The sequence below is a fragment of the Mesoplodon mirus genome, assembly GCF_964341445.2.
Source record: "Mesoplodon mirus genome assembly, chromosome: 2".
Taxonomy (NCBI): Eukaryota; Metazoa; Chordata; class Mammalia; order Artiodactyla; family Ziphiidae; genus Mesoplodon; species Mesoplodon mirus.
The window spans coordinates 119,838,162-119,863,990 of NC_138977.1; the positions used below are offsets into that span (position 1 = coordinate 119,838,162).

Consider the following 25,829-nt stretch of genomic DNA (forward strand, 5'->3'; position numbering starts at 1 on the left):
CAGCTGTGATGATTTTAAAATGTGCCCTTCAGATTCTTCAATGCTCCTCCCTTGGGGTGGCATCTGTCTCCCCTCCCCTTGAGTGTGGGCTGGACTTAGCAATTCCCTTCTAGTCACTAAAGCAGAGATGATTGTGCGAGTTTGGAAACTAAGGTCCAACAGGCACTGTGTCTTCTGTCCTGCTTGCTTTCACTCTCAGATCACTTGCTCTGGGGGAAATCAGTGACCGTGTCATGAGCACCCTACGGCATGGCCCACGTGGCAACGAACCAAGACCGTCTGCCGACAGCCAAGTGAATGAGCTTGGAAGCAGATCTTTCAGGCCCCATCAAGCCTTCAGATAACTCCAGCCCCGCCCTGTATCTGGACAGCAACCTCGGGAGAGATCCTGAGCTAGGATCACCCAGCTAAACTGCTTCTGGATTCCTAACCCTCAGAAACCGTGGGATACAATAAATGGTTGTTGTTCAAGCTACAAAGTTTGGGGGTAATTTATCACCTATTAATAGAGACGCATGCCAGTTTCTGAGTCCAGGCCTTAAGAAATAAGAAACTTCCATGTCTTATCTCTTGGGACACTCACTGTTAGAACCCAGCAGCCACGCTGTGATGAAGCCAAGCTGGCGATAGTGACGTTACCAACAGACATGGTAGAACCAACGTGGAAGAACCAACAGACAGATAGACAGACCAACCTGCTAGTCACAGGAGTCCTGGAAGGGGACTCTCCAGCCCCAGCTGCCCCGCCCTAGCTGACCATCCCATCCCCTGCCCAAATAGCAGGTTCACGAGCAAAATAAGTGATTGGTGATGTTTTAAGCCGCTAAGTCTTGAAGTAGTTCATTATGCAGCAATCACTAACGAGGACAGATGTTGGCATCTGAAAATAGAATGCTGCTGCTACAAACCCTACAACCTGAGGTGCTGACTTTGGGACCAGGTGGCAGGCCTCAGTGAAGGCTGAAAGGAAAGCAAGAAAAGTATTATTGGAAGCCAGAGGAAAAGGGACCCCTATAATATAGTGACAGAAAGTCTGGTAGCATTATCAGCCAGACAATATAGAAAACAATTCCTAGTGAAGTTAACCATACAGCCAAAGAGATTTCCAGGCAGGATACAGAAGTGCCCACTGGCTTCTGGTCGCTGCCTGTGATCAAGCGCAAGAAAAGAGAGATGAGTTAAAGCACATACATTTAAATATAGAGGAGCCAGGACTTTATATTTAAAATAAAAATAAAGTTTTAAAATAAAACTGTTTCTTATTGCCCGTCTCTGCAGAGAGCAGATGATTCTCAAATGAAGAAAAGACCTCAGTCCATCGATCAAATCCAGGATGGGAGATCTAGAAACTTTCAGACAGACGAAAGGCCCTCTAAGAACCTAAGGGTATCCCATAAGATCCTCTCCATTCAATAGGGCTTCTGAGAATCTCAACAGCATTGTCCCAGCATCTACACAGAGAACCCAAAATAGGCCTCACTTGGAGAGGTTTGTGGTTGTGGCTTTTGTCTAGCAGAGTGAGGGTCTGCCATTCTGAAGGTACCAAAACATCAGCACCCTCAGCACCCTAAGGGAAGTACCTTTTCCCTCCTCGGGCCTTCCCTGCTGTGCAGCATAGCTCAAAAGGAAACAGAAATTGCATCACGTGCAGAAGTTAATGATGACCCGCCTGCCACTAGCCCAACCCATGGGGCAGCCCGTTGACTGAAAGCCCTGTTCCCCAAGGGGCTCAAGAGTGACCAGGAAATAGGGGGGTCGGGAGGTGAGTTCCCACCCCAGTTAACTCCCTCATCCGATTAGGCCTCACCAATTTCCCAGCTGATCTAAGAACTACACAGAAAACCCAGGCCCCGTATGCAAGATACCATGTTAAGAATTTTCCCTGTTGGGGCTTCCCTGGTGGCGCAGTGGTTAAGAATCTGCCTGCCAATGCAGGGGACACGGGTTCAAGACCTGGTCCGGGAAGATCCCACATGCCACGGAGGAACTAAGCCCTGTGCCACAACTACTGAAGCCCACACGCCTAGAGCCCATGCTCCACAACAAGAGAAGCCACCGCAATGAGAAGCCCATGCACCACAACGAAGAGTAGCTCCTGCTCGCCACAACTAGAGAAAGCCTGCACGCAGCAATGAAGACCCAACGCAGCCAAAAATAAATAAATGTATAAAAAATTTAAAAAATAAAAAAAAAAGAATTTTCCCTGGGATCCTAACAGGAAATTATTCACATTTGAGAGCGGGTTCCCCTTCTGCTCAAATGATGCATCTCCTCCCTGGGGCTTAACACAGACACGTCCACCTGTATTCCCAGGAAAGATACATTGATTAAGAAAGGCAAAAACCCTAACTCAGAAGCAAGACTGTATTCAGTCTTCTTTTTCCCTCGTATCAGGTGGGGCTGTAATTCCAAGTACATGGCATGTGAAGCTGTGAAGAGTCAAGTCCCACATTCACATGCGCGTGTGCTGTGGGTTGTAAATAACACGTGTGACTGCGCCGGGCGCCAAACTGCTCGTTAGCTGCCGACATTAGTTGTTTAATGATCTAAAAAGCAGAAGCTTCCGATTATTGTATTCCTTCTTAAAATGCCATTTAAAACCCATACATGTAATTATTATACCTTTTCATTAACTTTTTATGATTCTTCCGACGCTGATGAGCTGTGGATTCATTCAACCTGTACAACTCAGAATCCTTGGAGGCTGTCATTACATATAACTGGGCTAAGAATCCATCTATCACACCTGGACTCTAGCCTCCAATCTATCACCGCTTAGCTGATGGAGTGAACTTCACCAGAGGACACACCCCAGGGCCTCAATCTGCCCCTCTGTTCCTCAGCATTGCAGGATCTCTCCCTCCTACTTGATAGAGCTGATGTGAAAATAAAATAAAATAACCAATGCAGAGGAATGTTCAAAAATACTGTTCAGGTGATGGAGTAAGATGCTATTTTCAGAGGCTTGTGTCTTCAACCTACCGATTCATGGGAAAAGATATCCCCGGCTTAAGGAAGGAGAATAATCTACTGAGTACCCTCCAAAAATCTATAATCTATGACTAGATTGTTACTCTGAGTACCTCAGCTTATCTCCTCTTATCACTCCTTCTGCAGAGGAAGGGGCTGATCACACCCGATAACCCTCATTGAGCTTCTCCAGATACACATAAAGCTGTAGAAACGTCGGCTAGAATTGTATGGCATCCGGAGTATCTGGTCTCTAAACTCTTAAAGAAACAGGAACTGCAAGTCCAGACTATGGCACCTACATGAATAACTATCTTATATGATGTGTGCATGTGTATTTTTAAGAGTCTTATCCATCCCTTATAGGGAAAAGCACGCTGCCCATCTATCCCATGGGTTGTAGTGAAACTCCCCAGAAAGGCTTTGAGCTGTTGAGCATGACATCAGTTACAGGTAGAATGTTAATCCAAGACAAGATACGGATGCGGCGGTTGTCATCACTCACTCCAACTGCCTCCATGGTCCCTCTGTCCCCAGGTACCTGAGATGGCAAGCACTTTGGCTTCAAGCAACGCCGGCAGTTGGGTTTCAATATCGTTAACTTTCTTCCTCAGGGCACTGCAGAGTCTTTCACTCATACACACCTAGAGGGAGAGAGACAGCCATGAGTCATCATGTATTTACGTAAAAGTCAGAGGGCAACAGAGCGCCAGACAGATTCCTGGGTTTATAAGTAATAAAGGGGGTGATAAAGAGTAACTGGGGACCTCCCTGGTGGCGCAGTGGTTAAGAATCTGCCTGCCAACGCAGGGGACACAGGTTCGAGCCCTGGTCCGGGAAGATCCCACATGCCACGGAGCAACGAAGCCCACAAGCCACAACTACTGAGCCCGCATGCCACAACTACTGAAGCCCATGCACCTAGAGCCCATGCTCCACAACAAGGGAAGCCACCGCAGTGAGAAGCCCACGCACCGCAACGAAGAGTAGCCCCCTCTCGCCGCAACTAGAGAAAGCCCGCGCACAGCACCGAAGACCCAACACAGCCATAAATAAATAAATAAATAAATAAATAAATTTTTTTAAAAAAAGAGTAACTACAGGAGAGTTCTTAAAAAGCAAGCAATGCATAAAGGAAAGAAGGAAGAAGGGAAGGGAGGGAGGAAGGGCTAAATAAAGCAGGCACTGGCATATTCCCAGCATAGATCCTACAGCTCTCACACACCTGAACACAAAACTGAGATGCACTCACACAACAGAGCACAACCACAAACTAAAGTAACTCCAGCCCTCTGCCTGCTCCCTCCCGGGGCCTCTGCATTCTTACTCCTTCCTTCTGATTGGCTCAGCTTGTCCCTGGTGACTCAGTTCACTCACAGCCCCCAGGGCTCTGCCCTGGGAAGAAGGGCCTTGCCGGTTACCCACAAAAAAACAGCAAGCCCTCGGCCCTCCCTCCCCTTCCACCTGTCCCCTGCTGGATGTTTATCCATAGCGCTCTCTCCAGCTGACACACTGTCTTTCTTCCCTTGTTTTTTTATTGCCTGTCTGGATAGGATACGTGCTATGGGAGCAGGGATTTTCATCTGTGTCTAACACGTAGTAGGCAGGAAAAAATGGTACACAGATGTTACAGTCAAGGGCAGAGCATTCCTAGTTGACGTTGTCTGATAATACTCGAGGGCAGATACTTGCTGGGATGTCAGATTTGAAAAAAGAGACAAGTAGATCTCAAGGAGGTTTGCAGGTTTTATCATTTCACTTCCTACATGTTTCTTGTTTTTTAAAAAAAAAAAAATCTTAAATCTCAGTTTCTTTTTCCAGATGTCTTAGGTCATTTTGTATTTGTTCGAAGCTAAACCATCACAATTTTTTTCTTTTATTTAAAGCAGAAACCTCATATTCAATTGCTATCTATACTCAGGTTAAGGAGCTACCTAAAAAAACCTCCAGTGCAACAAAAGCACAGAGCACGGTTGAATAACAATGAACACATATGTGGAGACATTTTGGGGGGCGCCCACAAAGGATGTTACCTAGAAGCAACCCTCTTTTCTTTTTTCTTTTTTTTTTTAAAACCCTACATTTGTTTATTTATTTATTTTTTTGGCTGTGTTGGGTCTTCATTTCTGTGCGAGGGCTTTCTCTAGTTGTGGCAAGCGGGGGCCGCTCTTCATCGCGGTGCGCGGGCCTCTCACTGTGGCGGCCTCTCTTGTTGTGGAGCACAGGCTCCAGATGCGCAGGCTCCGTAGTTGTGGCTCACGGGCCTAGTTGCTCCGCGGCATGTGGGGTCTTCCCAGACCAGGGCTCGAACCCACGTCCCCAGCATTAGCAGGAAGATTCTCAACCACTGCGCCACCAGGGAAGCCCAGCATCCCTCTTTTCTTGCTAACAGTCTAAAATTCCATTCCGACACTAAAATTAACCCAGTTGGGTTCACAGAGCCCAGAGAAAATGTAATCTCCCCAGAAGTTTCCAGATCTTGCTAGATACCATCAACTTGAAATGCTTTGTGTACCTCAGACTGAAATGGCGATTGTTTCTAGAATCAACGCAGACCTCACCCATCCTGCCTAAAATGTGACACCATTTCCCCCATGGCCTTCAACATGTTCTTTTCCATTAAGCGGCTGTAATTTCCCACATCTCTTTATAAAACTTACTTTCTGTGTGAAGGAGACGGCGTGGAGGCCTCTACCCCAAAGCTCATACCAGGAGAGCTGAGCAACCATCATCCAAAGTCATTCATCTGGAGACCCCCTCTCAACAGTCCTGAGGTTTGTCAGGGTGTCAGGACCAGGAGTTTAAGGAAGGTGCTCCAGACACCCGCCCCAGCTAAGTCTCAGGGGCTCAAGGCCAGGGATGGGCACGACCCTTCCCATTGGTCTAAGCCTGTCACCACAAGTCCCAAGACATTTCTGTCAACTCCGTAACACCAGCCACAATTGTTGTGCCTCATCCAAGTACATCCAGTATTTCTGGTTTTAGCTCACAGTCTCTCTTAATCATAACTGGGTCCGTTTCTCTTCTGTTGAGCAAGCTGTCACTATTAATATGAAACCACCTCTAAATCTTCTTATTAAATTGCAATGTACATTCTTTCAGGCACTGCTGGATGTAATCTAATATCTAACAACCTCCGGATACCCCATTTATTTCCAATGCTTTCTTCCATCTCATTTATCCCCTAATTACCTTTGGTTTGGGGAAACCATAAGAGTTGAAAAAATGTAATGAGTGGAAGGCAGGTGCCAGCTCTCTTTGAGGAAGGATTTGAAAGAATATCAGATTACTGTGTCTAATTCACTGAAGAAAGAAAACTGGGCCAAACTGCGACTTTTACCTCAAGGTCACCAGTCCAGAGGGGAGAGAAAGTTGTTGCGTGTGACTGGGCAGTTTTGTTCTAATTCTCTGTAGACTAACATATGCCCCTCCCATACACACACACATTCATGTATGTGCACGTGTACACACCCACCTATATACACACATGCGCGCATGCACGCGTGCCCCAGAAAATCTGCATCTCCTTTTTAATTCCAAATTAAATTGGACCCTGAGGAACTCATTATCAAATAGAGCTTTTAAGTTTACACTTTAAAATCTTAGGCATGAATTCCTTAATTTTATGGAAAAGCAAGGGAATTGTAAGTTTTTGTAAATGTATTAGAGAAAGGATGAAAACAAAACAAACCACTTTTGGCATTTGAGCCACAGTAGCTGGAGATGATCAACAAATCCCAAGGTCGTGTGCATATGTCTACATGTGTGTGTACACAATATAAAATGTCATAGAGGGCTTCCCTGGTGGCTCAGTGGTTGAGAGTCCACCTGCCGATGCAGGGGACACGGGTTCGTGCTGCAGTCCGGGAAGATCCCACATGCCATGGAGCGGCTGGGCCCGTGAGCCATGGCCGCTGAGCCTGCGTGTCCGGAGCCTGTGCTCCGCAACGGGAGAGGCCACAACAGTGAGAGGCCCGCGTACCTCAAAAAAATAAAAATTAAAAAAAAAATGTCATAGAAAGCACACACAGATAAACACCATCTGTGTTACGTATTATGCACACCTGCATCCTCACTGCTGGGATACAGACTCATTTGTGTTACACACACAGTAGGGTCTGATGCTCAATAAACCCAAACCCAAGAGTCCTTCCACATCTTAATACTACACAGAAATTAGGACACACCTGATAAATGGCACAATTTACAGTAGGAAATTCAGGAGGATACCTCCACCACCTCCCCCATTACAGGAAGTTTTGGTCTCGCCTCACCTCCCTACTGGCTCCACCTGGAGGTCACAGTGGCAGATAGGGCACGAATGCCAGTGGGCTACATCACCGGCACTTATAAGGCAGAAATTCAGGTCTGCTCTCCAGCATCCCCTCCTGCCTCGTATAATAAAACTGGTGGGGCTTCCCTGGTGGCACAGTGGTTAAGAATCCGCCTGCCAACGCAGGGGACACAGTTTCGAGCCCTGGTCCGGGAAGATCCCACATGCCGCGAAGCAACTAAGCCCACGTGCCACAACTACTGAGCCTGCGCTCTAGAGCCCGCGAGCCACAACTACTGAGCCCATGTGCACAACTACTGAAGCCCACGCGCCTAGAGCCCGTGCTCCACAACAAGAGAAGCCACCACAATGAGAAGCCCGCGCACCGCAACGAAGAGTAGCTCCCGCTTGCTGCAACTAGAGGAAGCCCGCACGCAGCAACAAAGACCCAACGCAGCCAAAAATAAAATAAATTTAAAAAAAAAAAGTTTAAACAAAACTGGTGAACCAAGCCAGTCGTCCTTGACCTGCAACTGGGCAGGGGGCGAGGTCTCAGCCGAACTCAGCCTAGGAGCCTGAGATAAGGCCCTTTCCCGAGTTCTGCCTGCAGATTCAGGTCCCCGCACGGCCTTGAGTCTCGTCCTGCCCTTCCTCTCTGGGTAAGCACCCCTGGGCGGTTCTCTGGTTCTCCAGGAAGGCAGGGCGGGCTTCAAGCATTCCGTGGTTCCAGGGCCCAACGCTGTCCAACTAACCGGCAAGACAGTCCTCACAGGAAGCTCTCCTTCCATGCAGGGCAGAACTGCCCATCAAACTGCTGCTGTGTGATTTTCAGCAAAATCATTTAATGTTTTTTTCAGAAACGAATTAGACACAAACGCTGGGAAAAGGACCAGAGCCACTGTGGACATTTTTGCCAACAACACATCCCCCATCTCGGCTCAGCTAGGGTTTCCAAGATCCCAGCAGGTCTTCCTGCTCTCTTCCCCGGGGAACCGAGAACAAGAAAAGCTTCCTTCCAGGCCAACAGACTCTTGTCTGCTTTGCTCTCTGCTCAGAAACCTGTTCTTTTCACATTTCAACTATCTTATAACCACCCTGGTTCCCAAACCTAACACAAATCATTAATGATTAAGACCTAGTTCTCAGCCTCACCTCTACTAATAAGTCACAGGGTAACTGATCCTACTTCACAGTTTGGCAATGAGTCATGGGGTTTAAGTATCTCTGCTAGGAAGAGTTTTGTTTTGCAAACCGTGATTATCCTAACTAACCAGACACAGACTATTTAAGTGAATTGACTACGTGCTCCCAGGGAATAACCTCTATCACTACACAAACCAAGGTCTGAAATGAAGTACAGATAGCAGATAAAATAGGCAAAATGATTTTGAAGTCAATTTAACTTTGAAAAACAAAGGATAATCATCTACTAAACCACTTCCCAGTCTGTTTGTGAAAAACCTGAACCCTGCCCTTCCCGAAGGAAATGTAATTAACTTCTCAGTTCACTCCCATCCTGGAAGCCTTTCAAGCAAAGGCATTCGACTGCACAGCAGCAATCATCTTCCCTTCCCCAACACTGCAGCTCCTTCTGAAGCAAAGGCCAAAGAAGTCAGCCCCTAGGCACCACAGTCAGGCCCTCCACCATGGGAGCAGCCCTCGGCCCTGGCTCTTTTGGTTGGCTCATCGCTTGGCCTGTAGAATGGCTTTGCCAAGTCTGTATTTTGTCCAGAGCCCAGGTGTTCTCTGACATGAAATTAAGTCCAAAGAAAACTTCAGAGACTTCTTTAGAAAGTGGGCATGGAAAGGTACTTACCTTAGCAGTGATCTCTTTAAGTGACAAGTTGAGGGATTTTATCCTTTCCTGGAGGCTAGAAGAATTAGAAAGAGGACATTGGTCTTCTTGGTAACAGTTCAGTCCCACCACATGTAGGAACACTGAGAAACAGTGAACCTTGCATCAGCCTAATGGCTGAAGAAGAACAGTAGCAAAGACAATGCCAAATCGGTTCCATTTGACTATAATTAATAGGTTACTAAGAAGCAGATTTTTCCCTCCCTAATTATGCTCTCCTTAGGCTGGTATTAAAACCTGTTCTCGTTTCTATAGTGCACTTCTACGGACAGAATGAACAATGCAGATGTGCTCCTGGCAGCAAAGGATTCAATTGCATTCCTACCACTACCTTCCAAGAAGGATGGTCTACACAGGGTACTGTTTCACAGGCAGGTAATCCAGTAGTATTTATTTGGGTTTACTGTGCAATTCAACCAATATGCTCCGAGCTTTTCCCTGCTTCTTTTTTCTCCTTAGCACTATGCATCTTCACATATTTATTTACTCAGGTAATTTCTCTCTCCCCCCTTTGGAATAAAAGCTCCACGATTGCAGCAACTGCCCACATCCTCTTGAGTCCGCTCCTGTATCCTCACTGCTTAAAATAATTCCTGGAGCTTATAGATGGGCACTCAGTCAATATCTGCAGGATGAACGAATGAACAAATGAATGAATGAAACTAACACTCAGTCTTTATTCCCCACGTTGTTATCTAAAGGAGAAGTATACGCAATCATCTATAATAGAAGCTACATGGAAAAGTTATGATAAGGGGAATAGAAACCCAGTACTAGAATCAAACTGCTACATCAGAACTGTCACAGGCGGCATATTGTCCCCAAGTGAGCAATAGGACAATAACTTGTGTAGCGATTTAGAAAACTAGGGGATTGATGGGAAAGCTCCATGGAAGAGGTGGAAAGTGAACTGGGCCTCAAAGGTAAAGGAGGGAGAGTGAAATTTCAGGAAGATGAATCCAACTGGCCAGTGGTTCACAAGGGTGAATTGTGAGAGATAAAGGTAAAAAGGGGAGTGATGGGGGCAGGGACAGGAACAGGAGGTCTACCTGCCTCTGTGATGTTTGTTTGTTTATTTATTTAGGAAAATAAGTGGGGAAAATGCTAGTATTTGCTTAATCTCCATGGTAGGTAAATGAGAATCTGTCATATTTTTCAAAGTGTTTGGGATATTTACAACTAAAATAATTTTTAGAGGAATATAAAGGACTATCCATAGTCAGTATTGAATGCCAGGCTAAGGAGTTCTGAGCTTTAGCCCACAGCCCATGGGAAATCATACCATTTCTAAGCAGGAGAGCAATAGGAAAGAAACGGGGGTTTGTTCTGGAAAAGTCATGGCATTTTGATCAGCTAAATGCTGTTCCCCTGAAACGAACACATTGTAAATCAACTATACTTCAATGTTAAAAGTAAATTAATTTAAAAAATAATAATGATAGTATCTTATAAATAGGCTTTCCCAGGCACACACAAAGACTAGTTCATGTGTCAATAATTAAGACAAAATTTATGGGAATGTTGTTCTGAGCAAAAATGTGAGAAGGGATTCAGAGGAAGAAACACTGAGTGCAACAAACCAGGCAGGCACCTTCAGCAAAATGTGTGAGGTCTAAGGGCTGCACAGAGTGACAGAAGTCAGCAAGGAAAGGAAGAGCGGTGAGGGCATCTGATCTAGAGCTCTGCACTCATTCATTCCTTCACAAACGCATTAACTCTCCCCTTATCTATAGGGCACCTTGTAAGTTAGAAACTTGGAGCGTGAAGGCAAGGTTCTTGCCCTCAACTCCTCAATGCTGCTAGATGGGTGCCCCCCTTCAAAATAAAAGTTACAGGTACTAGAAGGGAAGAGGTCACTTAGTTAACCTGTGAGCTGCAAAAGGGGAAGGTCAGGTTTTCTGGGGTCTTGGGGGGTGTCAGGAAAAGCTCCTATGCAGGGGTTGCAAAGCATCAGAGCTAGGTTGCCAATTTGCTGATTGCTGTTGATTTCTTCAGCTCTAAGAACTGGTTTTGAATGTTAGCACCTCCACCAATCTGTGATTTCTGAGCACAAGCAAGCTCATTTCATTTGCAAATGCCCTGAAACTGGTGCAGGTACATTCTAAGCAAAGTCATCCCCACTTTAGACCTACATTCAGCAGAGGAGGGTGTCCCAGGGAAGCTGAGGTCAGCCCAGATGACAAACAGCAGGGCATGGGGCAGCAGGTTTTTCTGAATCCAGGAGTCGCAGTATGACGAAAATCAGTGTGATCGACGGGAACAGTGGGATCCTGCCTGGAGAATTCTAGACACTGGCTGCATGGAGATTGGGTCTTTTGAAGGGAGGTAGGTCTGAAGGGCAGGCTAACATCTAGAGTGGGGAGCTGACCAAGATGCTGGAACTGCTGGGGAGAGGTGGGCAAAGGATACCCGAGATGGGCCCCTACTGATTCTAGGAGCAGCACCACTCTGTGCTGGTGCTGTCAGGTCTCCAAACTTGGGCAGAAGTGCACAGCCTTTGCCAGGCTCACGGGAGTTCATTCAACTAATACCTTTTCAATCAACGGTTTTCCACAAAATTGATCCTATATTTAATAGTATCTTTTTTTTAATGTGGAATCTAAAAAAAAAGATACAAATGAACTTATTTACAAACCAGCAACAGACTCACAGACTTAGAAAACAAACTTATGGTTACCAAAGGGGAAAGTTGGGGGAGAGGGATAAATTAGCAATCTGGGATTAACACATAAACACGACTATATATAAAATAGATAGAGAGCAAGAACCTACTGTATAGCACAGGGAACTCTACTCAGTATCTTGTAATAACCTATATGGGAAAAGAGTTTGAAACAGAATGTATTGATATATATGTATAACTGAATCACCTTGCTGTACACCTGAAACTAACACAGCATTGTAAATCAGCTATACTTCAATAAAAAATCAACTAATTTAAAATAATAAGAATAATAGTATCTTATAAATAGGCTTTCCCAGCCTCACACATAGAGACACGTGGAGAAGACGGTCATTTACGAGCCAAAGAGAGACGCCTGGAGCTGATCCTTCCCTCACGGCCTCGGAAGGAACCAATGCTGCCCACACTTTCATCTTGGACTTCCAGCCTCCAGAACTGTGTTTAAGCTCCACAGTCTGTGGTACTTCGTCATGGCAGCCCTAGCAAACTAATGCATGTGGGATTTTCCATTTTTAATAGTACGGTTAATCACATGTGCTATTAAGATTCTACACACTGGGCTTCCCTGGTGGCGCAGTGGTTGAGAGTCCGCCTGCCGATGCAGGGGACACGGGTTCGTGCCCTGGTGCGGGGGGATCCTGCATGCCACGGAGTGGCTGGGCCCCTGAGCCATGGCCGCTGAGCCTGCGCATCCAGAGCCTGTGCTCCTCAACGGGAGAGGCCACAGCAATGAGAGGCCCGCGTACCGCAAAAAAAAAAAAAAAAAAAAAAAAAAGATTCTACACACTGGTGCTCCAGGGTCCAAAGAAGAAAAGTATACACTGTGTGGCAGCCACCGGACGACATGAGACAAGATGGCTCTTCTGTTTGCTTCAGACTAATAGATGGTTTCATTTTCAACCCACCCAAGTGGGAGACTGAGAGCCCCTCCAACCATAGAGTGTAAATATTCTCTTTTTTTTGTGGTATGTGGGCCTCTCACTGTTGCGGCCTCTCCCGTTGCGGAGCACAGGCTCCAGACACACAGGCTCAGCGGCCATGGCTCACGGGCCCAGCCGCTCCGTGGCATGCGGGATCTTCCCAGACCGGGACACGAACCCACGTCCCCTGCATCGGCAGGTGGACTCTCAACCACCGCGCAACCAGGGAAGCCCGAGTGTAAATATTCTTGTCTTGTAGTGTAGGCGCTAAAGACTACACAGGTGGCTATAGGAAAGTTGTATGTGAGAATGTCTTTGCGTTTTAAAAAAATGATTATGGGGCCATTGGGTTAGTGCAGAAGCTCACAAGTGCCTTAGCTTCAGGTTAGGTGTGCAAAGGGGCTCCCATAAATCCTCCTGCCATATCACAAGAAAAACACTACCATGGATGTCAAAAATATCAATAATAAAACATTCCATATGGGGAGGGACAGACTGCTTTCCAGCAATAAGTAGAAGGGAAGTGGAATTGAAGTCAGTCATAGTAACTAACCTAAATAGTACAAGCCAAGACTTGGCCAAGGGCCAGAACGAGACATTTATAGGGAAGAATATCAGCCAGACAATTTGGGTTCAATGACTCAGGGTGAGAAACAGTTCTGAGGAAGAACAGTCCAACCAGAGGAGGACCTCTGCTGCTACCACGCTGGCCCAAGCCATGGACACCCTCTTCTGAAATGCTGCAGTGGCCTCTGAACTGGTCCCCTGCTTTTGCCCTCACCCCTCTACAGTTTATTCTTAAGCCTGTAGCCAGAGTGAAACTTCTCAAGCACCGCAGTGCAAATCCCTTCTCTAATGCACCCAGGTAAAGCCACATCCAACGAGCACCAACACGGCCCATCTCCCATCACCTCGTCTGACCTCGTCTCCTACGACAACCTCCTTTGCTTGCTCTGGCTGGCCACGGAGGCCTCCTGACACGCCTCGAATCCACCTCGGCTGGCACAGACCCCTCTGCCTGGATGCTCTGCCGCCCCCCCACCTAGACACACACCAGACCAACTCCCTCCTACCTTCCAGTGCTTACTCTACTCTAACCCCTCAGGGAGCCCAGGCTGACTACTTAAGTGCATCTAAATCCCATCTCCTAGAAGTCCTGCCCTCTTTGACTTATCTGTTTTGGATGGTTTCTTTTCATAGACTGTGTATGGGTTGAATTGTGTTAAAGTCCTATGTTAAAGTCCTAACCCCCCATATCTCAGAACGTCACCTTACTTGGAAACAGGGTCGCTGCAAATGTAACTAGTTAAGATGAGTTGCTAGGGTGGGTCCCGCGTCCATATGACTGGCGGAGAAATTTGGATTCAGAAGCACACGTGGAGGAAAGACTGTGTGAAAAGATACAGGGAGAAGATGGTCATCTGCAAGCCAAGGAGAGACTTGGGACAGATCCTTCACTCAAAGCCCTCGCCCACCGTCACCTTGATCTTGGACATCTAACCACAATAAACGTCTGTGTCCGAGCCACCCATCTGCACTACTTTGTCATGGCAGCGCTAACAAATTATTACAGACTGGCAAGGGAAGCGAGACACGTGGAGAGCCAGAGGCCCCAAGTAAGGTCCATGGCTGTGCAGAGGGCACCCGGAGGTCTCAGCCTGGAGCCCACCTCCAGCCAATGCTAAGTGAGCCCTCACTGCTGATAAACTGCCGAGACCAGAGGGTCACTCTACAAAATTCAGAGTGACTGTGCTTAGAGCACCTTGCTCGTCTTCCTCAAAAGCCTATAGCTGCATTGGGTATCTATTTGGTTACAGAATCCCATGTCCTAGTCTAAGAGTGACTAACTCTTTACTCCCTGTTTCTCCAGATTCTGTCACTTAGGGAAGCATAACTCAAAGGCTTATAAGAAACTTGAACCCGTACTCTCTCACAGTAATACTTTCAACACCTCTCATAGAGCCAAGCAACAGAGGCCTCTGCCTGATCTCCTTAATCCTGGAGTGAAGCATCCCCAGGGTCAAAGGTACATACCCACCCAGAGCTGATCCAGGCAGCCAAGACCAGAAGTGCCTTCCCAAAGAGCTGTGAGCCTGCTTCCTGCCAGGGCCTCTTCTCAAGGCCTTGCTCCTGAAGGGTGGACCACACTGCAGTGGTCAAGCACTGGCTACCTGGAAGGGGTGGATAGTTCTTGGACATGCAGGTCAGGGGTCCCATCACGGTGCAGGACAGACCCCAGGATGGGAAAACAAGTCAGGAGTTCCACTGCTCTGGGCCGCGATGTCAGGGGGCCTGGATGACTCCTCTGTGTTCACGTCCTCAAGAAACCGCCCATGTGCTCTTCCCCCATTTGTTACGCTCGTTCCCACCCCCAGGAAGCCAGCCACCACTGCCCTCAGCACCAGCCTCGGCCGTCAGCATTAAACCCACAGCCAGGATGCCCACCACACACGCACCCCAAAGACAAGCCTTTGGAGGACGAACTCTATTGCTACTCTTGTCCAACATTTGATGCAAAAGAATAGTAATGGCACACAGAGAATTCCACTACCACCCCGCTCACTTTCTACAGAACTTCCTCACCTGCAAAGAGAGGAAGCTGGAGCAGGTTCTTTCTGAGAACGTCCCAGTCCTACCATCCAGTATCCCTTTACTATTCTACCACTCAAGATTCTTTTGCTCATGTTATGTTATTTGTAGACATCTGGAGAATCTAAAAAACACAACAGGTCATGTAAAATGCCAGACAACATTAGTGACAGAGGCAGAAATATAGGCCATTTTTACTGTCATTTTTACTAAGCAACACACGATGGTTTCAGCCCTCAGAACAGAATTGTGCAGGAAGTTTGCTGTCTGCTGGCCATTGCCCATCTGTCTTCCTGCCTGTGTATACCTGGCCGTGTGCTGAAGTCCCATTTTAGCAAAAAGCTACAGGAGGAGGCATGTCAGTTTCCTTTCCAGTCTTCTCCCTGTCCCCTGTCCTCATCCCCAGTTCCATCCCCTGTGCCTTGTTTAGTAAAAATAAGTTTAAGAATGAGAGATTGTTACTGAAGCAAACTAGAAATGACATAAAGGGCAAAATGACAGTTGCCCTGGCATACACGCTACTTGGGTCTCAATTTAAAATACATACACATATACAGATATCCTTGACATTAGCAACGTTGCCAATTATAGCTCAGGCCTCTAACCTTCTGTCAGGGGCAAGTGGTTAAGAAAATGACAGCAAAAACGGCTCTAGGAAATGCAGGATTTTATCTGCTTGGCTTTTTCCTTCCTTCTACCCTTCTCTCCTCACAGCTGATAATGTCACATGTCACCAGTGGGACATAGATGGGGCACAGACAACAAAAAGGCCAAGAACTCCTCCAAGCTTCAGATGATCTCATAAAGGCACGATGGGACACATGTAGTCATCAGAGGCAAGCCATTCTCTGTGGCTGTAAATGCTATCAAGCTGGCCGTCTGAGACATTTACTCTTGGGAAACGCTGCATGCAGTGGAGAGAGATTTGTACCAAGGGCTGGCACCCCTGTGGGCCGTCTTTGTCACCTTGGGTACAGCACGGAATCTCTGTGCAGTTCAGTAGTGGGGATGGGAGCCACGCACAGGACAGACCAATTCATGCTCGTCAAACAGCTAGCTCATGTTTGGGGACCTTGGGTGGAATGAAGTATAGAAACATTTTTTAATAAATCATTTCTACAAATAGCCAAACCTATATTAGACTAATAAATATTTCTGAGTAATCTGACAAAAATCAGCCCATGAATTTTTAACTAATATATTGGATGTTTTCCTCTCTGGCCCAAGCTGGGGAGATTAAATGAAAGAACCAAAGCAAAATTGGCCAGAGAAATACTTGCACTTTTAGCCTTTTGATTCTTCCTCTGAATCTGGATCACATTAGTGACTCATACCCTTACAGAATATTTCTCCGAATTTCAGGGATCCTGGGTCTCAACTTTAACGAGGATACTTCACTCCGCTGCCTTTGAGTCTTTGTGGTAAAGTCCAAATTCTCCAACTGACTCAGCAAACCGACACTGAGATGTCACATGTGATTAGGTCATAAACTCTTTTTAATAAAATACATCTATGTAGCTCATATAAGCACTCCTAGAAGGGATAGCTGAGAGAGAGAGATTAAACGCAAGGATTTCCAATTTCTTAAAAAAGACTTCCTGGGGTCAAGGTGTGACGTGAAGATACAGCAGAGGAAAGAGCCCGAATACTGAATTTGCAGAATTTCCCAAATTAGCTGAGAGGAATAAAATAGTGCACACAGGCATGCACGCGCGCACACACACACACACACACACACACACACACCCTGGTCCCAGGCCATCTCTTGTCAATTCCCATCTCCACTGAGAAACTCTGCCCGACTTTACAGAGTCACAGCTTGCATCTAAGTCCAGTTCCATCAAGAATCACAGCTTTATTCTGAACTGATGAATCTGGTATTTGGCTTATCCAAATATTCCAAGTGTTAATTCAACCAGCTCTTTCTCACCTCCTCTCAAACAATTTTATTCCAAACTGAAACTATAATGCATAGGCCAAAAACATTTTGACTTACAGACATTTGTCTGAAATAGCTTTTAGCTGTCCAATAAATAAAAATAACAGGAGTCAAAAATAGAGAACAGCCTTATGTTTAGATCATAACTACGCTCCTATCTACTCCTTCCTCCCAAGCTATTTAAAGATAACTTTTTACACACAATCAGAAAACAAAATACTGGCCTCTTATTTTCTGAAGACTGGTAACCAAGATGGCACCAGATTTTCAACTATTGTCATAACCCAAATGTATTTAAACATTCAAAAAGATTTCAATTCTTGGGCCTCTAGAGCTTTTCTCCACACAACTCCTGTTGAGTTCAATCCTTCAAACACTATAATTTGATCCAGGGGGAATACGATCCTGCCTCTGGGTTTATTCTGTTAAGGGATCCAAAGGCAACATCAGATTTCCATTTCAATCACTGTCCCCCTAATTCTGACTACTTAATAACTAACATCCCATCTTTCCCAGGGTTTTTAAAAGAAATGCTTGCATTTCCATTTAATCCTAATTTTTTTTAATGTATGTTGTTTCTTCTACATTTCTAAACATGTATACTTTCCATAATTCTGAAGTTTACCCAAAAGGTTTTACTTTCTGCTTTGTGTCCATTGTGATTTTCTGAGTCATCTTTAATTACCTGCTAAGGACAAGCATATTCACATAAAGCTGCAGACACAGTTTAAACCTTACGTTTCTCTCAGGCTCTTTCAAAATCTGCTTACAAAGCAAAACATCAGTCGGATCCCTGAAACTGGGCAATACTATACATTTCATTTCCTATTTTAGTTTCAGTGGGTAAGTTAAAGATTTACACATTTTATTGGATAAAGTCTGCAAAAATAGACTGCTGATGAACAAAATGAATAAACAGCAAGAAAAAAAATCCAGTTGACTAAACAAGTAACTGAATAAGGAATCAAACACCAATAATCAGTACTGCTCAAAGAGGAAGCTGAGGAAATTTGCCCAAAAGGATGTACAAAGTAGTTATGATAGTGGCGGCCAGGATGAGCACAGTAACAAAAATGACCCTCACATATAAGGCGCAAGGCCCCCCTGCACGGAGCTAAAGGAAACCTAGAGGTTTTGGTCTGGGTCCTCCCCAGCAGCACAGGGCAGATCAATCAGCCCTTTAGCAGCTTGGAAAAGATGTGCTAATGACTGACTGAAGTCCCAGCCAGCAATGAGCAGGTGTTCCCAACCTCGGGGTATTCACTATAGTCACCGGGAAAGGGTCTCTCTGAGCAAAACTGAATTACTTCTGCGGGAAGAGCTTAAAACCGTCAGCTCAAGGTCTGAAAAACAGTTTAGTTTGGTGTATTCCTTTAACATCTGAAAAGTTAAAGCAGGGACTAAAAACATATGACCTGAAGACAGGAAAACACTCTTGGGATATGTCAGGAATAAGAAAATTTGGTGAAAGGGAATAGATGATTGCAGAAGACACCCAAACTACACAGAAATTAAGTGCAGGACAGTTCTCAAGTTGACAATAATGAAAAATTAAAATTAAAATTGACCAGAAGAAAAGCTCTTAAAATAGGCCACATGCATTCATGTAGGCCGAGAGCTAACCCAGAGTCACAGCACTAGGAGAACCAGCTACAGTCTTTTCAATCTTTGAGAATCCATGAGGCTCCAGTTGAAAAAAATTTATCAGATACCTAAGATATAAAAGAGGAGTGGGGCTTCCCAGGTGGCGCAGTGGTTGAGAGTCCGCCTGCCGATGCAGGGGACACGGGTTCGTGCCCCGGTCCGGGAAGATCCCACATGCCGCGGAGCGGCAGGGCCCGTGAGCCATGGCTGCTGAGCCTGCGCGTCCGGAGCCTGTGCTCCACAAAGGGAGAGGCCACAACAGTGAGAGGCCCACGTACCGCAAAAAAAAAAAAAAAAAAAAAAAGAGGAGTGGATGAGTCTACATATTACGAGCTTCCCAAATGAACTACCTAAATAATAATAATAATAATAAATGTTGTAAATTCCTTGAAGAAAATAAATCACAGGGAATTTGTAAAATATTAAAATGCAATACTTAAAAATATATAGCCATTTTTCACCCTCCTTTGTTCTATGTTTGTTTTAAATCTTAATAAATTTACTCCAGCACAAAATAAAGGTTTTTTTAAAATGTGTAACTAAGATGAGACTCCTGCTTTGAATTCCTCAAATACACCCAACAAAAAACAAAAGTCAGGGTCCTGTTTTTCGGGGTGAGTGGCATCTGGACCCACCCAGATCGGTGGTAGTTTCAAGTCTTTTCCTTCTTTTCCAACCCTTTCCATCTTTTCCAAGTTGTACCTTGATTAATATTTCCCATTGCCTGTGACAATGACTTTGCAAAGAAAATGGGAGGACACAATGGTGAGTTCCCAATTCTGAACAGCGGCCGCAGGGCAATTTCAGCTCCATCCGTGTCTAGTTCCTGCTCATCATAAGTGTTAGAAAAGAAAGAATCTGAGCACCGCAGTGGGGATGGTCATGGACTGCCCAGGAAAGGTTGCAGGGGAACTTACTTGGGGGCGAGGAGGAACAGAATTACTGGGTTTTTTTTTAAAGCAGTTTATTTTAACCTATTTCACAAAATCTGAATGTGCAAAGTGTTCTATTGATAAATGCAAAAGGGACCTCCAGCATCACCTAGTTCACACCTTCATTTATAAGCAAGACTTCCTGTTCCAATGGCGCTGGCTGGTCCTCTCCTCTGGCAATTCCTCTTCTGCTCTCCTGTCTTTGGAACTGCTACCCACCCCTCTGACTCGAGCCAGTTGCCTGATGGTCTCCCAGGGTTGCCCGTGTTTAGAGACCCGTTTGTTCCAATCCCTTTCAGGGGCCACCAGGAAATCCGTGGGACATAGAGAGAACTCACTGGCCTGGAATGGCAGTGTTCTCTTTTGCTTGGACCCCTGACCCATGCTCTGCCCAGCTGCACACCTTTCCATTGCCTTTCCATTGCTTGCATGGACACTTGGCTCCAAGCCCCACTCTCTCCCAGGCCATCCGTGTTAACCTTTCCTCTCCCTGCCCCATTTCCAAAAGTGATCAAAGATGTCAGGACACTACTGCTGTGTGAATCTGGACCCTTGGCAGCCTCCTCTTCAAAATATACTGCAAAAGGATACAAAATTAATGCACAGAAGTCTCTTGCATTCCTATACACTAATAATGAAAAATCTGAAAGAGAAATTAAGGAAACACTCCCATTTACCATTGCAACAAAAAGAATATAATACCTAGGAATAAACCTACCTGAGGAGACAAAAGACCTGTTTGCAGAAAACTATAAGATACTGATGAAAGAAATTAAAGATGATACAAACAGATGGAGAGATATACCATGTTCTTGGATTGGAAGAATCTACATTGTGAAAATGACTATACTACCCAAAGCAATCTACAGATTCAGTGCAATCCCTGTCAAACTACCAATGGCATTTTTCACAGAACTAGAACAAAAAGTTGCACAATTTGTATGGAAACACAAAGAACCCCGAATAGCCAAAGCAATCTTGAGAAAGAAAAACAGAGCTGGAGGAATCAGGCTCCCTGACTTCAGACTATACTACAAAGCTACAGTAATCAAGATAGTATGGTACTGGCACAAAAACAGAAACATAGTTCAATGGAACAGGACAGAACGCCCAGAGATAAACCCACGCACATATGGTCACCTTATCTTTGATAAAGAAGGCAAGAATGGAGAAAAGACAGCCTCTTCAATAAGTGGTGCTGGGAAAACTGGACAGCTACACATAAAAGAATGAAATTAGAACACTCCCTAACACCATACACAAAAATAAACTCAAAATGGATTAAAGACCTAAAGGTAAGGCCAGATACTATAAAACTCTTAGAGGAAAACATAGGCAGAACACTCTGTGACATAAGTCACAGCAAGATCCTTTTGACCCACCTCCTAGAGAAATGGAAATAAAAACAAAAATAAACAAATGGGACCTAATGAAACTTAAAAGCTTTTGCACAGCAAAGGAAACCATAAACAGAATGAAAAGACAACCCTCAGAATGGGAGAAAATATTTGCAAATGAAGCAACTGACAAAGGATTAATATCCAAAATATACAAGCAGCTCATGCAGCTCAATATCAAATAAACGAACAACCCAATCCAAAATGGGCGGAAGACCTAAATAGACATTTCTCCAAAGAAAATATACAGATTGCCAACAAACATATGAAAGGATGCTCAACATCACTAATCATCAGAGAAATGCATATCAAAATTCCAATTAGGTATCATCTCACACCGGTCAGAATGGCCATTATCAAAAAATCTACCAACAGTAAATGCTGGAGAGGGTGTGGAGAAAAGGGAACCCTCTGCACTGTTGGTGGGAATGTAAATTGACAGTCACTATGGAGAACAGTATGGAGGTTCCTTAAAAAACTAAAAATAGAACTACCATACGACCCAGCAATCCCACTACTGGGCATATACCCTGAGAAAACCATAATTCAAAAAGAGTCATGTACCACAATGTTCACTGAAGCACTATTTACAACAGCCAGGACATGGAAGCAACCTAAATGCCCATCGACAGATGAATGGATAAAGAAGATGTGGCACATATATACAATGGAATATTACTCAGCCATAAAAAGAAACGAAATTGAGTTATTTGTAGTAAGGTGGACGGACCTAGAATCTGTCATACAGAGTGAAGTAAGTCAGAGAGAGAAAAACAAACACTTTATACTAACACATATATATGGAATCTTAAAAAAAAAATGGTTCTGAAGAAACTAGGGGCAGGACAGGAATAAAGACGCAGACATAGAGAATGGACTTGAGGACACGGGGAGGGGGAAGGGTAAGCTGGGACGAAGAAAGAGACTGGCATGGACATATATACACTACCAAATGTAAAACAGATAGCTATTGGGAAGCAGCCACATAGCACAGGGAGATCAGCTCGGTGCTTTGTGACCACCTAGAGGGGTGGGATAGGGAGGGTGGGAGGGAGAAGCAAGAGGGAGGGGATGTGAGGATATAAGTATACGTATAGCTGATTCACTTTGTTACAGAGCAGAAACTAACACACTATTGTAAAGCAATCATACTCCAATAAAGATGTTAAAAAATATATATTGCAAAAACCAATATATTGCCCAATATATCCTTACAGGGTTGTGAGCAAAAATGAGCATTTTGTAAACAATGTTGACATTTAAATTAATGTGTTATTATTATTACCAATCAAAATAAGAAAGACGACGTGATAAATATAAGAGTTGTCCTGAACACTGAGGATGCCGTCTAATCAAGGAAGCCTTCCTGCAAGAAACGTCGGTCTCACGCTCCTTATATACTCCAAACTCACTGCATTGGCTCTCTGGGCAAAGATATGTCTGCCTCAGGAGTTCCTGGGTAAAGCAATGTATCTGCTTTAAAAACAAAGAAAAGTCAGAATCTCATCTAACACTTTTAGCAGCACAAAGAGGTCCTTCTCCTCCAGATAAGCCCTCATGCTCTTGGTCTCATCAAGCCATTGTTCCTGACAAACCAACCAGGTGAAGGAGGACAAAGGCAGAGAAGGAAGAAAAGCAAAGACCAGCAGTAGAGACTGAAGAACACAATCACAGCAAGTGGAGAAGCAGCTTGGAGACCACGGGCGTTTCTTTGGAAGTCTCTAAATTGTCCCAGTTTGGCAGCATCGCCCGGGCGCATCACTCGGACACACACAGCTGTCCCCCTGCACACACCCACTGAGAATCTGCCTCGCTCGTCTCGGGTCCCGGAGTCTGTTTTCCGATTCAGGCCTTGCTGTTTCACTGTCTTTTCACTCTAATAAGATACGTATCTGAGGGGAAAGTCGGACTATTGATTTTTTTTCCAGTCAATTGTGAACTGCTGAATTTCATTATTTTAGATCTCACTTGAAAAGAGCCGTGACATCAGCCTGGCTGCTCATCGTGGGCTGAGGGCAGGTGTCACGGGGAGGCCGGAGCACCTCCAAGAGTCGGCCAGCCTCGCCGGCGGGGGCCCTGAGCAGTTAAGCAATGGGGACCAGAGAGTAGGCCCGGCTCTCTACCACCACCCTTCCCCAGCTCAGATGCGCCCACCGAGGTCTGGCCAGCCTGGCCGTAACCAGGGCTTCAGTTTTGCAGTTTGTGCCAACGGCTTGTAAAGAGATGTGACATGTTTCTTCCAAATGTACAACGAGAGACAATTCATCCATGAGCTGCCACAACACATTTCAGGCAAAGCATGAAAAATTCCAGGAGCTGAGGAATGAACTCAACCACAGACTAATACAAACCAGCCAAGCGTCTCTGAAGAATGTTGGAAAGTATCGTCCGCAGCCCTCACTCAGATCTGTTGTTGCTACTCTGATTGTTCCTACCTGGCTTTACGGTCAGCCAGGGTCACAGCTGGCCCTGTCCCCACTGATGTTCAAGGCACTCAGACCACCAAGAGGGGCAGAGCTGATGGCCCTCGAGGCAGATGAGCTGCAAATCACGACCCTCCTCTACTTATAGGAATAAACAGATGGACACTCACACCCCGAATGCAGGCACGCCGTCCAGGAAGACCCCAGAAACAGTCACCTCCTTCCTCCCTGTGTCCCGATTCTTCCCCTCCCCTACCCCACACCCTAATCCCACTACAGAGAGGGGGAAGGATGGGTTTCCGTAGGGGAGGATCAGGCTCACTAGAGAAACCCGTCCTTCTAGACCTCTCCCATCAAAGGAAGACTTGCAGGAGGAAACAAGGAGTTTGTTCTAAAGCTGAGGGACTGGAATCCCAGGGATGAAGGAAAGTCCAACTAACGTACAACATACATCTTTTGAGTGGCTTCTGTCTTTCACACGTCCCTGCCCTGTAAGCTTCCATATTGCAGAGTTCCTGATACCCAGGTACTTAAGAAAGTTCTCCTCTTATTCACTGGAAGACAACCATTCTCTCTGGCTCTATCAAAAGGCAGCTCTCGGGCTTCCCTGGTGGCGCAGTGGTTGAGAGTCCGCCTGCCAATGCAGGGGACACGGGTTCGTGCCCCGGTCCGGGAAGTTCCCACATGCCGCGGAGCGGCTGGGCCCGTGAGCCATGGCCGCTGAGCCTGCACATCCGTAGCCTGTGCTCCGCAATGGGAGAGGCCACAACAGTGAGAGGCCCGCGTACCACAAAAAAAAAAGGGGGGAGCTCTGATGTCTGGGAAGGCAGCTCTTTCATTCCAGCCTGCTAAGACATTTGATCTGAAACACAGATGTCAGAAAATTGAAACTGCTGCTTTGATTTCTATTAAAATATCCAAATAAAAAGCCATCAGTTCTCTGGTCCCCAACAGGTGCCCTTCTACTTCCAGCCCTTCTTGAACAGCAGCGGCCCAAGGATTCCCCACAAGCTACAGTCTGAAAGGAAGGTGCCCACACAAGCAGTCTCCACCAGTGAGTCACTCACAAACGCCAAGTGCCCTCAGGAAGCTCCTTCTCAAGCGCAATGTGCGGCTTATCCAGGGAAAGCAGCATAGCCTCCCCGTTGAACCTGAACACTGTGGAATCAGCCAGAATCGGCTCCTCCCCAGACAGCACCATGAGTTTCTAGCTGGCCTCTGTGAAAAGTCTTCATGGATGATGAGAATGATAGGATGTCGAATGGTCTGTTTCTCCAGATTTCTGTAACCTCTCTTTATAAGACCAAGATGTTCCTGTTTCACAATTTGTCTGGATCTCTTCATCTGGCCTGAGAAGAAACTACAGTTGACCCTTGAACAACACAGGTCTGAACTGCAAGAATCCACTTATACGCAGATATTTTTCAGTAGTAAATACTACACAGTCAGTGGTTGCTTGAATTCTGGTATGCAAAGGAACCACGGATCCAGAGCGCCAGCTTTGAATTACACGGGGATTAATCCTCACATTATTCAGGGGTCCACTGTACTCTCACAACAAACAAAGACGGCTACTGATGCAGATAAGATGCATTCTTCTAGCTGGGGCACCTATGGGATATCATTCTAAAAGAACACCAATCCCTCATAGCAAAAACTGTGATACAATTAGTTAAGATACTAGGCCAAGCAATCTCTGATCTGTTGGCCAATAAAACCACGTCGGCTTCTTTCAAATGCTCCATTTCTAGGAGTGAGTAGCACAGCCTGTCAGCTTGGCAAAAGCATACCGTCCTTCTTATGGAAAGCACACATAACGATGGTTTTCCCATTTGATATCTATGGCGGGGAACAGCATGATGCCTCCCTCTCCGGGTGGAAGAGAGGAAGCTGACCAGACAAAACCTGCACCTGGGAGGCGCACCCTGCACCACCAAGTAAGTAAAGGAGATGCCAAGGGTCAGCTCCTGCAGGGTCCCCCAGATGACGAGGATGCCTCAGGGTGGTCCCTCTCCAGCAACATGAAACCCCACTCAGTGCTGGCGGTGCTCTCACAGCGAGGGTCCTCAGCACAGGCGGAAGGTCACACTATGAGCTAGCCATTGAATTGCCCGTGTTGCTTTTTGTTTTCAATCACTCTGGAATTTTCCCTCCCACCCTTTCCACGCAACTGTTATAGTCCTTCTTTTCCTAAGACTCCCTCC

General features: G+C 45.7%; 1 protein-coding gene across 2 annotated transcripts in view; it reads right to left on the bottom strand.

The window, feature by feature from the left end:
• DISC1 (DISC1 scaffold protein) overlaps positions 1-25,829 on the bottom strand; it is a 368,262-nt gene that overhangs the window by 210,161 nt on the left and 132,272 nt on the right. For both annotated transcript variants that reach the window (XM_082638731.1, XM_082638730.1), the window contains exons 7-8: positions 9,060-9,114; positions 3,512-3,614 (exon numbers count right to left, since the gene is read on the bottom strand). In XM_082638731.1, the coding sequence (XP_082494857.1) occupies positions 3,512-3,614; positions 9,060-9,114 (158 nt within the window). The remainder of the gene's footprint in view (positions 1-3,511; positions 3,615-9,059; positions 9,115-25,829) is intronic.